Source organism: Symphodus melops, assembly GCF_947650265.1.
Source record: "Symphodus melops genome assembly, chromosome: 3".
NCBI classification, from domain to species: domain Eukaryota; kingdom Metazoa; phylum Chordata; class Actinopteri; order Labriformes; family Labridae; genus Symphodus; species Symphodus melops.
The window spans coordinates 19,319,401-19,334,423 of NC_136693.1; the positions used below are offsets into that span (position 1 = coordinate 19,319,401).

General features: G+C 38.5%; 1 protein-coding gene across 2 annotated transcripts; it reads left to right on the top strand.

Moving 5' to 3' along the window:
- Positions 1-850: 850 nt before the first annotated feature.
- On the top strand, positions 851-14,210 carry dusp22a (dual specificity phosphatase 22a; the record flags this gene model as incomplete). 2 transcript variants are annotated; one of them, XM_079339488.1, is made up of 7 exons in its annotated part: positions 851-1,233; positions 2,864-2,897; positions 3,972-4,054; positions 4,701-4,750; positions 8,513-8,587; positions 8,817-8,988; positions 11,639-14,210. In XM_079339488.1, the coding sequence occupies 7 exons, from the start codon at positions 1,213-1,215 to the stop codon at positions 11,822-11,824; spliced, it is 621 nt and encodes a 206-aa protein (XP_079195614.1). In that variant the 3' UTR covers positions 11,825-14,210. The 2 variants fall into 2 exon arrangements, with proteins under 2 accessions (XP_079195614.1, XP_079195613.1); XM_079339487.1 differs by lacking the exon at positions 851-1,233 and having other exon boundaries at positions 2,840-2,897.
- Positions 14,211-15,023: the final 813 nt, after the last annotated feature.

Below are 15,023 nucleotides of genomic sequence, written 5' to 3' on the forward strand. Positions count from 1 at the left end.
CAGTATCAGTAATTCATTTGATTCATGTTTACATTTGAGTGTATCGGTAAGGGTCGGTTCATGGCTTAACTTGGATTGTAGAAAGACAGGCACTAAAGCTATTAAGGGAAAATAACTGTGAGCAAACTGGCAAGTATCTCTCTTGCTGTAAATCACAGAACGATTTTGGACAATTCAGTAAACTGGGGTGGGTGTTATTCGAGATCAATGGGTTGAATCTTTTATACAATGGCATAAGAGCCACCTGCGAAAGAGACATGTCGGACTGATAATGTCAGGTTAAATCTCGAAAGTCTCTGAACATTATCTTCTCTCCTATGAGCAACCACAGAACACAGGATCTTAATTTATATAAATATATGGTTTATTTGACTTTATCAGTGTTGGCCTGTGTAACAGATGAGCTGCAGAGAGTACTCCAGGATGGAAACAGAGAAGTTAAGATACTTATTTGAGGTAAGAAAAAATGAATTGATTATCAATTGTAAAAGGCACTTCATGGAAAATTAAAGTTGGAATTACTTTTACAACGGGAAGCCTATTTACCAATTTGAAATCACAACAGCATTTTATGTTCTCTTATTTCAATGTGTTTACTTAAAAAATATATACTTTGTACAAACGGTGAGTAAATTGTTAACAGAAACCTTTCCTGACATTAATGTTAAACTTTATTGTACAACTTAATGTTCCACGGATATTTATAAAAAATATTATCAAATGTAAATTGCAAGAGGAATATCCAATTATTTTACCTGTTTTATGGACGATCTACGTCATCTATCATTTTAAACAATTGAGCTTGGTCATGCTAGTGTTACATTGTCCCACATTATAATAGCTATAGTTAAAAAGATTGTCTGCACATGTGAAGGTGAAGTCTGATGAGAGCAGCTGATCTAATGGCAGCCTGCTGTGAGATCATCAACCGGATGAGCCCGACGCTGCACTTCATTCACGTCAAAACAATCCGGAAGACGATACAGCATGACGGGGAAGTGTAGCTAAAACGACGTTCGGGTTTATTTAACAACATAACTCTTCAACATGGTGGTGAGACTCAATGATGTTGTTAAATAGAAGAGAAACGCTGCTCTCTGCTGTATGACTCAGTCCAGGCTCGCTTTTTGGATACAAAGTCCATGATAAGATATCTGAGCGGATCCTCACATCAAAGTCCTGTAGCTAGTCTCAGACTGATTCAAAGTCATCATGGGTAATGGAATGAATAAGGTTGGTGAATTTGTTCATTTTTATGTTTCGTTGTCTCGTGACTCGTTTTTGTGTTAAACGTGTTGCTGGTATAAGTCAGCCAGTTACGTCAGTGTTGCTGTCCCGATAAGAAATGAATATAAACTGTAGGGTGCATGGATCATAATAATGATCATTGCTCCAGCAGCTGTAGTGGAGGTCGAGGTTGATATTAGTTGTAGCTTTAGTTGTGGTAGTAGTTGCAATAACTAAGATTTTGTTTTGTATGCTTTTTATTGACATTTTCATACACACAATACTCCTCACCTCAAGTGAGCAAACTGGAAAAAACACAGAAATGGACAAAAAGCTATATGTTACAAGTACTGTATATAGATATATATCAAAGGAAATAATGATAGTATTAATAGTGATAATATAACACACACAGACTTAACCTAAATAAACAACTACAATAATGTCAATGAATCACATGGTTCAAAAGGAGACCAATTCCTGCCTACTTTATGTAGATAGAAGTTTAGAGTAAGTAGTCATCAGCAGCTTTATCATGTTTTGTGTCCCACATTTTTGGTTATGAAAAGAATCTTTTTCCATTCAGAAAAATGCTTACCCTTTGAGATTATTGTGTCGTTTTTTTTAGCTCTGTAGGTAAATGATCTGGAAAATGTGACCAAATCTTTACAAAAAGCTAATCTTTCCTTTTAGGACAGTCTGTAATCATCTGAGGGAGCATTTTAGAAATCTCTTGAAGAAAGTGTTGCACTGCATGGGTGTGGAATATAACTAAGGTTTTTAAACGTATTTACAATTGATCAATAATGTTGCTATGTCAGAATCAGTGTCCAGAGAGCAGGTTATAAGGAGAAGAGGATACCCTGAAGTCTGAAGATTTATGTATTTATCTCTCCTATACTCTGTTCCCAACATTCGTGCATACAACTTAGTTCCATACCGCTGACCTTTGACCTTGGTGCTCATGAAACTTTACCTTTAAGATAATCAAATTGAAATAACATTGCTTCACTGCTACTCTGGAGTAGTCTGTCCAGCAGTCAACCACACAATTGATAAAGGTAACTCCAGTGATTTGTAGATGTAGTTGCTCTGTTGCACTGATACTGAGTTGAGAGGCCTTTGATACTCTGCAAATTGATTAAATAATGATGACTTTTATTCAATCCATGATGACCAGTTCATCAGTTAAGCGGTAGAAAGTCAAATAAATTTTAAGCTTGTGTGGCTCCTTTAAACAGGAATAGCTCTTTTTGCCAAAGCAGATACAATGGTTATTTATATTTCCGTTCTTAACTGTCTAAAAAGGTCCAGGCTCTGTGGTCACACTTTTTATAGGTGTGACTCCAGCACTCCATTACCTGCTCAGTTCTCCTGCTTCATGGTGCTACAGTTGTGCCAAAGCTGTGCAGAAGTACTCAGTAGTTACTTTCCCCTCATCACTTTGTCCCGATCATGCATCCTTGGTCCACACCTTGTATGGTAGTTGTAGGGAATCTTTCCTTTGCTGGAACTCGTTTCTTAAGCCTTAAGCCTTAACTCTAATCCGGCTCAACCAGGGACAGAGAAGTTTTGAAGCTGGACAGTGATGGATTTCTAACCTGAATGCACCATGTCTGTGAATTCTGCTTCACAGGTTGTAGATGGGCTTTACCTTGGAAACATAAGAGGTAAGAAAAACAAGATACTATTTGGTCAATCCATAGAGTGTAGCCAGCTAAGGCTAGGTTATCTGTACCAAGAAAGATCTCCACCATGATAGGCCATGCATGGAGGAATGACTTAGTGAGGGAGATATTGCAACTTATAACTAGTGTTGTTAAACACATTGGTTTATTCTGTCATTTCAATGCTGCACCTGCAGACAATATCTTTTGTAATTATACAGACAAAAACATAGCACTTCTCCCATAATCACTCTTCAGTTTAAATGCAGTTTTTATTGTCTATATATTATCATGTAGGTTTATTGTCACATGTCTTGTGTCCTGTTTGTGTTGAGTTTTTTTTTAAAAGAGATTCAAAGTTTCCCCTCAGGAATACCAAGCTAAATCTGATCCATTCCAAGATAATCCACAGAAGCTCTAAACGGACCTGCATCCATAAATGTAACAATATGCATTTTCCTGTGACAACGAGTCATTTTCAGGTTTTCTCTCGACTTTTCGACTTTTCTTGTCATTATCTTATCTGGAGATATGCATGCTGGCTTTCAAGCGATTACCAACTTTTCACATGAAAACCAGCACTGGGAAATAACAACATAAATAGCAGAAATTTTGGAAAAACGGCCGTAATGCCTTGACATTTTTACTCTAATCTCAACACATTTCTTGTGAATAACATCAGATTGTAAAACATAAAACTGTTCCTCTGTCTATAACAGAGTAAAACAGTGTGGATGTGTTGTCGACACATTAAAGAAGCTTGAAAGTGGTGCTAAAATAGAGTCAACAGTTTGTCAGTAATTCCCTGGCCTGGAAGAACCCCTCTCAGTTAGTGAGGCGTGTACAGCTCTTCTAACTTTAGCTGCAGTGACGATGGCTCCTTATGATGGCATGAGTATTACGGCTAAAATTAGTCCAAGTGACAGGTACAAAGAGACCACAGGCCTAAGTGTACCAAACCATAATTCAGGATAGTAAACAGACCAGAGATTTGCTTCTGTAGCAGTAGCAATAAAACAAGTCAGAACTGTTTGGGTAAAATTCACTCACATCTATTCTGTTTGTATTTGCCCTTAGATGCAGAAAACAGAGAAAGTCTTTCTAAGAACGGCATCACCCATATCCTGTCAGTGTACAACAACGCTAAGCCCGTGTTTGAGGTGAGTGGAAAATCCATGTTCGCTACGTCAATACTTTTGTACTTCCTGTGGAAAATTGGAGTTTTTTGGTATGATTGGGCATAAAATGATGTGAAGTCCCCAGTCAGCCAGGTGGGGGCAACAGTGAGTTGTGGTTGGAAAGGGAGAGGTTGTGTCTGAGTGAGATTGAACTAAGTGGTATGTGTTAAGGAACAGGAGCTAATAGTATCAGAATCATGGGAAGTTCTTTTAAACTGCTCAGATCTGATTTAATTAGAAGATAGGCACACAAGTGTGATATATTTCATTTAGTTTTCTCGGTGAACTGCACAGTGCCTTGTTGTCCAATTTTTCTGAGGTAAACTCACATGATCAGCATAGGGTTGTCACAGTAACAGCTTTTTTTATTGTTAGATTGAGAGAGGGGGGTGACATGCGGGAAAGGAGCCACAGGTCAGATTCTAACCTTGGCAGTCTTCTACGTACATGGGATATGTGCACTAAGCACTACGTCACAGGCACCCACACTTTACCAGAGCCTCAGCATGTAGCAAGGAACACATCCAGAGAATAAATGTTATGAGTAAGAGCTGACAAGACTCATGGCCCACATGAGAGAGGATTAACAGATAATCTCAATTGCAAACAAATGTTTCATGTTTTACAGGACAAGACTTACCTCTGTATTCATGCAGCTGATGCTTCCAGCCAGAACCTGTGAGTAATCACACACACACACACACACACACACACACACACACACACACACACACACACACACACACACACGCTGTATTATTTCAACACTCACATGAATTAAGATCCTAGGGTGTGACGGCCCTGTGCAAACTGTCACAAAATGCGCCAACATGTCTGCCAGTTATAAAAGCTGTTTTTTTTTCTTTGTTAATTGCATGAATCAATTTGAGTGTTATCTATAAAGCATTACTTCAATTTATGTTGCACATGCCAAGTGACTAGAAGTCAGATTTCAATTGCATACATCTCATAGCTTGTAGTTTTATGAAGTAATATAGATCCTGCAAGGGAAAAAAGGAAACATAAACCGAGTACAGATAAAGCATTTAGAAAAGTGTTTGTTTTGTGTCTTTGTAAATCTGTGAGTGTTTCATCGTGAGTGAGGCAGAGAGAGAGAAATGGGGTAATTGCGTTCAATGTGTCATTGTTCATCACGCTCAGACCCGATGTTGTAAGAAGAATGAGCTGTCCCTCCACCCTTGCAGAAGTCACCAAGACAACATCTTGGTCCTCACATTTATCTGGATTTCTGTCCTGGACCTTTGATTCTGCAGTACACGTTGCAGAAATTATGGATTTAATACTCAACAGGGTCTGAGAGCACACACGGAAGTATTTTAAATGGGATTCAGTTTGAGTAGCAAAGCAAAGAGCAGTCTCTTGTCAGTCAGTATTTTCACTGGTAAAGGAAAGTCAGTGCTGCCTTCTGCTGGCCAAAACATGTTCCAAGCTGCTTTTGAACTGTTCAAAAATAATTAATACCCTCAAAGAGGGTTTTTTTAAACCTAGATTAAGACATTCTCAATTGGAAGTCTTGTTGCTTTACATGTAGATAAAGAAACAAGAGTAGATTAATATACAAATTAATTAGAATTAAGATATATTGTTTGGTTGGAAGGTTGTTTTTTTTAAATAGGGGGTTGGGTTGGAGATGTCTGACCTCCACTGTTGCAATCAAGTGTCTTTCCCTCAGGCAGCAGAGGAAGGAAACCTTAGTGTCACATCTGGCTGTTGGGCCCCGACCACCCAGGACTTTAATAAACCCCCTCTGTCACAATCACTGCTCAAGCTGACGGGAATGGTGAGGCTAACTGATGCCCCTATGGCCAGCTCTGACGGCCCCTCCCATGTGTAAGGTCCCCAGCCAGGACTGTCTATCTCGTGTCTTTCTCTTTCTCTGTTTTTGGAGCTATTGTTGTTCATTAAAGCTGTTTGTGAAACCCTAAACTATCAATAAGCTTTCATGTCTACATTTTTGGATGAATTTTAGGAGGCAAGATTCATGTAGATTGCCCAAAATCCCAGTTTTTAACTCAATAGTTAGCTCTTGTTCACGGCCTTGCTTATGTTCACTACTGTGAACTTTCAGCATGCAGTTGATATAAAGGTTAAATGTCAGACAAAACTAGCCAGGACATATAGCCACCATTGTTGATGTTGTCAAGATGAATGTTGAATTTAAATCCTTTGGATTAATGTGATTTCACTATAAAGTGAATAAGTGCTAAATATGTAATAGGAATTGTCTTCAATGTTTACCTTGTGCACATAAACACCTACAGAAACCATGTTTGTGGAGGTTCAGGGATTCCCCTTTTAGTGTTCATCCACATGACACTGATGGTATGATTTTAATGCACACTGTGCACTGACCATGAAGGTGCTAACTCGTTTGCATTGAACTTGTACAAGATGACGTGCAATCATATGACAACTCTGCTTTTCTACCATGCTGAATTTTGGTTCAAAGGTTGTGTTTTTTGTAAAGAAGATTTATAATGTATGAACTAGAAATGTTCCATTCCATAGATCTGCAGAAGCTATTTAACCTTTGAATCACAGCAGCTAAACAACTTGTTTTATTTGACTCTTGTCTTACTCTGGATTTAGCCTATTTAAACCTCAAATGTTTGTCACAATGTCATTTTCTGCATATTAAACAAAAGGACAGAAACCTCTGTGCTAGGGAGACAGAACTAAGTGCTGAGGAGACATCTTTTAAACAAGAGTTTGGATCTCAGGAAGGAAAAAAAAGAAAAGTGGCAGTCAATCTATTTTAGCCACCGTCTGTTATTCTGTCTGCTGTTGAGTAACCAGCATCTGCTCCTCAGGAGACGCTGCTATCAGCCATGCACTGCCTGATTATGCAAAGCCCCATCAGTGTTTCCTGACAGTGACCGAGAGGGATATTTGAGGAGCAGTTGCACGGCCTTATGCTGCTTTGTCTTCCTTTTTATTTCAGAGCAGGCTCACATTCTAAGTGTGTGTGTGTTTTAGGCGCTCAGTTAGCTTAAATGTTTTAAAAGTCTGCCATGTGACCAATAGTTTAGTTTTAAAGTTACAAGAATTAACTTGATCAATTTAAGAAACCGAATAACAAAGAAATGCTGAAAACCGCAGACATTTTGCACATAGACAAATTTGAGGGGCCGTCACTTCCCTTGTCTGCCCCTGCCGTCTGTGTTCTGGTCTACCACAGAATCTCTGTTTGAGCAGTCTAAACTTTTTTTCTCACATGACAAGTTGGACTTGTGGAAAAGGAGAAAAAAACACTACTATGATATTTCTAGAATTTAAAATAAATCAATGGAAACTATCTACTACTACTAAACTATGGATGGAAAAGAGATTTTGAGAGTTACCTGCAGTCACTTCAGAACTGTATCACATTTACAGCACAACATTAGGTCCTTAAAACAAGAGTTTCAGTCCAGGTGTAGGCTACTTTCTCATATCCTATTATGTGTGATCTTTTTTTTAGCCATATATAACCATAAAGGCAAAGTGATATAACCATATATCACTTTGCCTTATCAAAAGCAAGATCGTTTTCTCGTTTGTTGGGTAACAGTATTGGTATTATTTTTAATTTAAAGGGTCACATTTTATTCTCCTTTTCAACCAGTTTAAAGTCTCAGGGCTCCCCAAAACATGTATGTGAAGGTTCATGCCAAGATCCACTCTGATCCTGTATTTGATCATGCCTATGGACCCATTTATATCAGCCCTGCTCAGAACAGTCTGTTTTTCTGTCAATTTATATGTTCATAAGATTAGGGCAAAACAAACACCTAGCTGTGAGAGTATTTTCCCCATGAGGGAGGGTTTACAGCCCTTTGTGATGTCACAAACAGCCTGTTTGAGCACACATTATCTAAAAACTGGAGCAGCAAAAGATGGCTATAAACAGGAGGTTTGTAGACAGGCTAGCAACACATACTATTGTTCGAAAAATGGTAAAGTTTATTTTATACAATATGTGATCTTTAAATCATTTTGTAGTAACTTCACAGAACAAAAAGGTTGGAGGCTGAGGTTAAGCCTAAGATTTGACTCATATGCTTGTCAGAAAAAATCACTGAAATCCATTACATAGGCTTCAACATGCATATAGCAAAAAAAAAAAAAAAAAGGAGGTCAACAAAAAATACAGCAACCCCGCTCACCCTCTCTCTCTCCCCTGATCACAAAGGGTGAGCAGAGGACATGAATCAATACAATGTCACCACCTACAGTATACCCATGTGACTAACTCTGCTCAATAGGATATCACAATATACTGTATGATATACTGTTATATTACATACTAAAATATACTTGAAGTCGTTCTTGGCTACATCACATATCTTCACTGCAAACCACAGAAACCCCTATCATATCAGTTCTGTCCGATTCGAGAGTTATCAGGGATGTAATAGTGTTTGGTGTTTTTCTTTCCAGATTACAGCATTTTAAAGAGTGCATCAGCTTCATCCATGAATGTCGCCTAAACGGTGGATCTTGTCTCGTTCACTGGTAGGTTTTGATGTCTCCAGCCGTAAAGCGCATCTTTTTGGCTGTTAGAATTCATGTTGTGGACTTAACCATTCATGAACTCATACTTCAAGAGATTTTTCTATTTAGGTCAGCCTTAGAAGAAGAAACGCTATCACATTTAGTCCTTTTTTCACAGTGCGTTTGTTATGTGTTATTTATCAAATGCATCTCGTGTCTTTATCACAACGATCGGTGTGCTTTGCTGCAGCCTTGCAGGTGTGTCCCGCAGCACCACCATGGTAGTGGCCTACCTAATGACCGTCACCAACTACAGTTGGGAGGAGTGTTTGTCTGCGGTCAAGGCTGTCCGCTCCTTTGTCGGCCCAAACTATGGCTTCCAGCAACAACTTCAGGAGTACCAGACGACACAAGTCTCAGAGGTAAACACAAAAAAAGAAACCAAGACATGATGAATAAACACTAAATATCTGCAAAAAGCATTCTGTACGGTAAGCCCCCTTTTACACTTTGTAACAGCCCAAAGTCAAAAGTACTACGAAGTTGTAACATTTAAACCTAAGGTGGTAACATGCTAAAAGAAATCCTTAACTGCTTTTCTTCCTTCAGTACCCCAGTTAGAATTCAGTTCAAGCGTTAAGGTGATATGTGCTGTTGGTGGTGATTCAAAACCACGTCGACTTTCACAGGAATGGACAGGAGATGACACATAAACCATCACCCTGCAGACAATCTGTGGTTAACCTGTCAACTGTTACTTGTAGCTGTGTTGTTGGTGGTCATGGAACAAAGTGTACCTGACAGCTGCAGGGGGCTGACTCGGGCTGCTTTTTTTTTTATCTGCGTTGTTTCTACGTTTGTTTGTTATTTAGAAATGCCTGCAGAGACAAATAAACAGACATGCTTCATATTCCAGTAAACCATCATCTTTATGGTTCTTCCATTTACATTTACATCCACATGTCATTTTAACTTCCTGGTTTGGTGTATATTTTCACACAACTTAAGTGTTGTGCACTGTCTGCAACCATGGCATCGAGTCATTGAAATGCATTTTCATTAAATTTTTCACATTTGAGGAAGCGGAGGAATAAAGGTTGATTTGATCCGTTGTCTCCACAGCGCTTCACCACTGACAGCTATACTATGGGAAGCTGCTACATTTCATGAAGACACCTAGTACTGCTAATCCCTTACAATGACTCTGACACAGCAACCGAGTAGAGAAGGGGAACTGCAGGGGGTTTGCTGGGATTGCATTAGCTCGGCACTGCTCATCACGTGTTAATCATTACGGTCAGCATCTGGCAACATGACAAGGCTGGAAAAAAAAAGCTCATTGTGAATAGATATTTTACTGATTTCTAGGATTGAAGGGGAAACACATTTTTTGTACTTGTGCTTTTCCCACATCTGCCTCAGATAGAAAGTGAGGAATTCTTCATATATTTTTCACACAGCTGAACAGCTTTGTTTGCTGCTACAGAATTCAAGCAACAAGGCGTGAGACACGCTGAAGTGCACATCCCAGAAATGTCTTAAATTTAGTGGAGAAAAAAAAGAGGAAAAAAACTAGTTTAGTTATTTTAGCGCTGGGTATAAGACAAGCCCCGAAAATAACTCAGCCTGGGCTGAAAGTCCAAAGAATAGCATCAGGAGGAGCTATTAGACTGTTGACGACAATCGTATTACACTGTTTGAATTATAGTCCATACTGTGTCAAATCTGTGGAACGAATACAAATAAAGTCCTTGAATCTGTCTCTGCTCTAAACCAACCATTCTCTGAAGCTTTAATACATCCAGACACTCATATTTATTTAAAGTCATGGGTCTAAAATTCAGCCTCTGTCTTAACTTTAGACTCATGGCTAAGTCTGTATAAGTCGGAAAAAAGTCCCTTTTAATCATAACAGATTTTAGTGTCATCTCTTCTTTTTTTTAACATGGAATTTACATCTTCACTTCACTCTTTTCTGGTTTTGATAACTAGAAAACTCTGCAGCCCCAAATATGTTTCACTTTCTTTTTCAAGATGACACAATGACTTGATCAGAGTCTTGCACAACACTCGATATCAGTGGGCTTGTTATCTTTAAACTGAACTTCTTATTGTTCATTTATTTTTACAGTTGTCTTCCTGTTGTTGTTGTGTGTTTGTGCGGGACCATTTAGGGTTTTGACTGACTTTTTAAGGAAGATGAACTTCTTACATTCAGAGTGACTTTCACTTTGTATTTCATAGAAGAATTACAAAAAAAAAGATTATTTGAGATTTTTCACTGGTGTGGTGTGATATAATGAAAACCTTCTTTGGAATGGGATAGCCGCAGCATTTCATGTCAGCTCAAAGTTCAAATCATTTGGCTCTGCCCTTTAACACCGTGAAGTGTAATGGAGAACAAACTGAAGCAAACACTAACATTGTTTTGACGGTGTATTTCTTTAAAGTGTGGTCTTTAAAGAAAGAAACGCTCTTGTCTCTTTGATACATAATTTGTTTGATACTCTTACATTTATTAAGAGGTATCAGTGCATCTAATTGTAGCTCTTCTTGAAGATTATTTATGTTCAAGGTGCATAATAGGAAAAGCAGTTTTCCCCAGAACAGACCAAAACTCAGGGTTCAGTGTAGAGCAACACATCTCATCTACTGATTTTCAACACATTTAAAATAACTTAGATTTTACAGGCCGTCTTTATATGACAGTTCTTTTAAATGAGTTACTTCCACATGATGTATGTATTTATAGCTATTGTCATATACATAACTGTATGTAGAGTGTGTAAGTGTATTTTCAGGTATTCAACTCTGACAAGGTCAAAATGCTCCAGCAACACGTGTAGTATGAAGATCTACTTTTGTAACAAAATCGGTTATAACCCTGATGAAGGCCACAAGCCGAAACCCGACCGTAACTTTTTAATAAAGTTGATCTTAATACAAAGGCGTTGCTGGAATATTTTAACCTCTTCAGGTATGAAACCCTGAAATGTCTGTTAATCTTAACACAATTATATCAAGAGTCTTAATGGTTTTTTTTTTTTTTTTGGTTCGACTTCTTGTCCCTAGTTCAGAGCCTGGTTAAGGTCCAGTTTCAAGCCCAGTCCATTCAACGACCAGGAGCAGGTGGGGGCCCTGCTGAGCCAGTACACAGAGCAACAGGAGAGCCAGAGACGAGGAGGAGACCACCGCTGGATAAATCAGGGTGTGTGTGCTCTGCCGTCCAACCCTGAGGGTCCTGAAAGCAGCAGCTGAAACTCAGGCGTTGGGTCGTGTCAAAGTCCTGCCAAACGCTGTCAGAAAATGGCAGTAGTTATTTTTCTGTCCTCAATTTAAAATCAACCTCAAACTTTCAGGCCTGTACAACTTTGAAAGCATGGGATAAAATAATTCCACTTTTAAAGCCAAGCATAAATACCTAATTTGCCTCTGTCTTGTCATTTTTAAGGAGTGAGGGTTGATTTTTAAAATTGAGCTTCAGAATTTTCTCCACTAGTACCGCCCATGTTTCCTTAACTGAAAATAAAAGCCACAACAGGGGTCTCGGTGCTCACAGACGCCTTACTCTAATCACCTTTGCACTTTATCCATAATGAATAAAGCATACTTCATGTGGACTCACCTTCAACGTTCAGCCTGCTAGCCTGAAGTTGGACTAAGGTGTGACCCCTTAAAGGAACATTTTAAAGTCTTACTATGTGGATGTCTGGTCTTTAATGCTGCACAATTACCTTCACAAATCTGATGCCATACTGTTGCCAGTTTTTCTGTCTAGTTATTGGGAAATAACTAGACAGTTTATTAAGTACATCTTGCTGAAAGAAATGTTGCTTGCCTGTCAGATGTGTCAGGGCAGTAATCATTACATGTAAAGTCAAATTCACAAAACAACAATTTAGCAACTGATTACATTCACTATTGCTAAACCGGCTGTTCATTTCCACGACTATTCTATAAAACATTTAGTGGAAACAACTTCAGAAATGTGGGAAAACAGTAAAGCACAATTTCCAAAAGCTGAAAATAACACCTTTAAATATTTTCTTTTTTCACTCCACTGTCTTAAACACAGAGTCAAAGTCACGTGTGACAGAGAAAAGTAGCAAATGATCACATTAACAGTTATGTATGGACACAGTACAAGCTCAAATTTATTTTAGTCCATTTAATAAACTAAAAATAGACAATTAGAGAAATCGTTTCAGCTATGGTTATGGTGTCATTATCAGCTATGCTCACCATGATAAAGTTTCGCTATTGTACATCACTGCCCAACGAGTGAACAGCAGTCATCTGCTGGGTCGGCAGTACACACTAAAAGATAGTACAAGATCATGTGTTGTCGTTGTATGCATACAATGAAATATTGTTGGTGACAGTCAGCTGCAATAGACAAGACAAACAAGTGGAAAAAGTTCAAACAAGAACATGGTAAAAATAAGTGAAAGGGTGCAGAGTGTGTCCACCATAATACAGCAGATTTCAAGTGCAGTTTCGCCACGCTGTGCAGAAAAGTCTGAGGCAGCATATTGAAAGTGTTCTGGTATGTTCATGGGACTGGGATGTGCAGGCTTCACCTTGTGGGAAGAAACTATTCTTGAGTGTGTTAGTCCATGTCTTGAAGGAGCAATATCCTCTACTGGAGATGCATGCAGTAGCTGAGCCTGAAGTTGGACTAAGGTGCGATCCCTTAAAGGAACATTTTAGAGTCTTACTATGTGGATGTCGGGTCTTTAATGCTGCACAGTTACCTTCACAAATCTGATGCCATACTGATGCCAGATGATGGCTGAAAGTAGAGTCTGCCTTGTTTAAGTTACTTGAGAAAAGGAAATCTTGTTAGGCTTTCTTTACAAGGCGGGAGGTGTGTGAGGAGTTATTTAGTGGTGAAGATTCCCAGGAATTTGATGTTTTACAAAATGTCCACCTCTCCACCCAAATCTATAAAAGCCCACACCAATCTCCTTTGTTTTAGTGGTGTTCAGGAACAGGTTATTTTCTTAAGCAGGTGTTGAACCTCCTCTCTACTGTGTGTCTTAGTAATTAATGTTGGTAACCCTTACTGCACTTGTGGGAACTAGTGCACGCATGTCACATGTCTACAACTGAATCCAGCCCCAACAACACCCAGGGGAAGCATTGTGATCTCATATCGGCCAGTGTGTAGCTGGTGAAGAAATAGCTTTGAGCTAGTCATCTATGTACCAGCCAACAAGACTGTACCGAGTTACCTCATGATTTCAGATAAGGCCAATGATGGGTCTGTGTCCTAACCAGGCAGCTTTAATGAAATTCACTGGATAAAGTGTTGTTAAGAAGACTGAGACACACAGGAGTTCATTTAAAATTGGCAAAATGTTCCCTTAAGTGAAACATGTAATGTAGCAGGTGAATCTGGTATCCTATATAAAGTCTGGCTGAGTAAAAGTTTAACTACACATGAAGGATCTCTGCTGATGTAAAGCTCAAGTCTTCCTGATGAAGCTCTGATTTATTGCGAAAAAGCTGATTTCAAGGTAATTGTGCTCCTATACGTTCATGAAGTTTGCATATTTATTGTATTTTTTTGTTTCTGTTTTATAATAAAATCTGTGATTGACAAAATAATTGAACTGCTAATAAATATGTACTATCAACTCTATGGTATGTGTTTTGTGCATGGAAACAGACCCCTGTGCAGAGAACAAAATAATAAACATTCTGCCCTTAATAGACTCACAAAAACCCAAGACTCATAGTCTTGGGTTTTTGCAACATTTTACCCAGCAGATCACTAAGTAATTGCACTTTATACACGTTTCTTTGTGTGCAGGTCATTAAACTAAACAGTTTAATAACTACTGATTAAAGCTCACCAAGGACTTTAAAGATGTGTGTGTAAATACTATAAAACACAAGACACTTGTGTCCTTATGAAAGGATAACCACTCAGTGAAGAGCCCCTGAAATTGCAACCTTTTCCCAGTGCTTTTACTACACTCATAACTTACATTATATAACAAAAAAACATTTCAACGACATTTCCTGCCAGTTTGTTTTTACTCCAGGGACATATCTTTACCCAATTAACACAAAGTAGTACAATTGTGAGAGGCAGACACATTTTACATTTAGTCATTGACTTTACAATGTTGTAGAATTCAAACTAAACAAATGAATCATCTCTTAAAATGTAAATCGACTTCATAAATTACCACGAAATGGAAAGTAAATATATACAGTATATAAATTGATTGCAAACATTTTTTTAAATTTCAACCATGCACAGTCATCAGGACATGTTGATCCCCACTGGTGAAAGATTACTACTGCAGGACATTTTAAAAAGCTCTTCATCAAAATATTCTCATCAGAGTTCTTCATCATTTCGGTTTTATTGTATTTAAACATCAACCCACACCTAGAATGATTTCTCATGTCAGCAGTGGCAGTCGCTTTACTCTGTGCTGAAGGG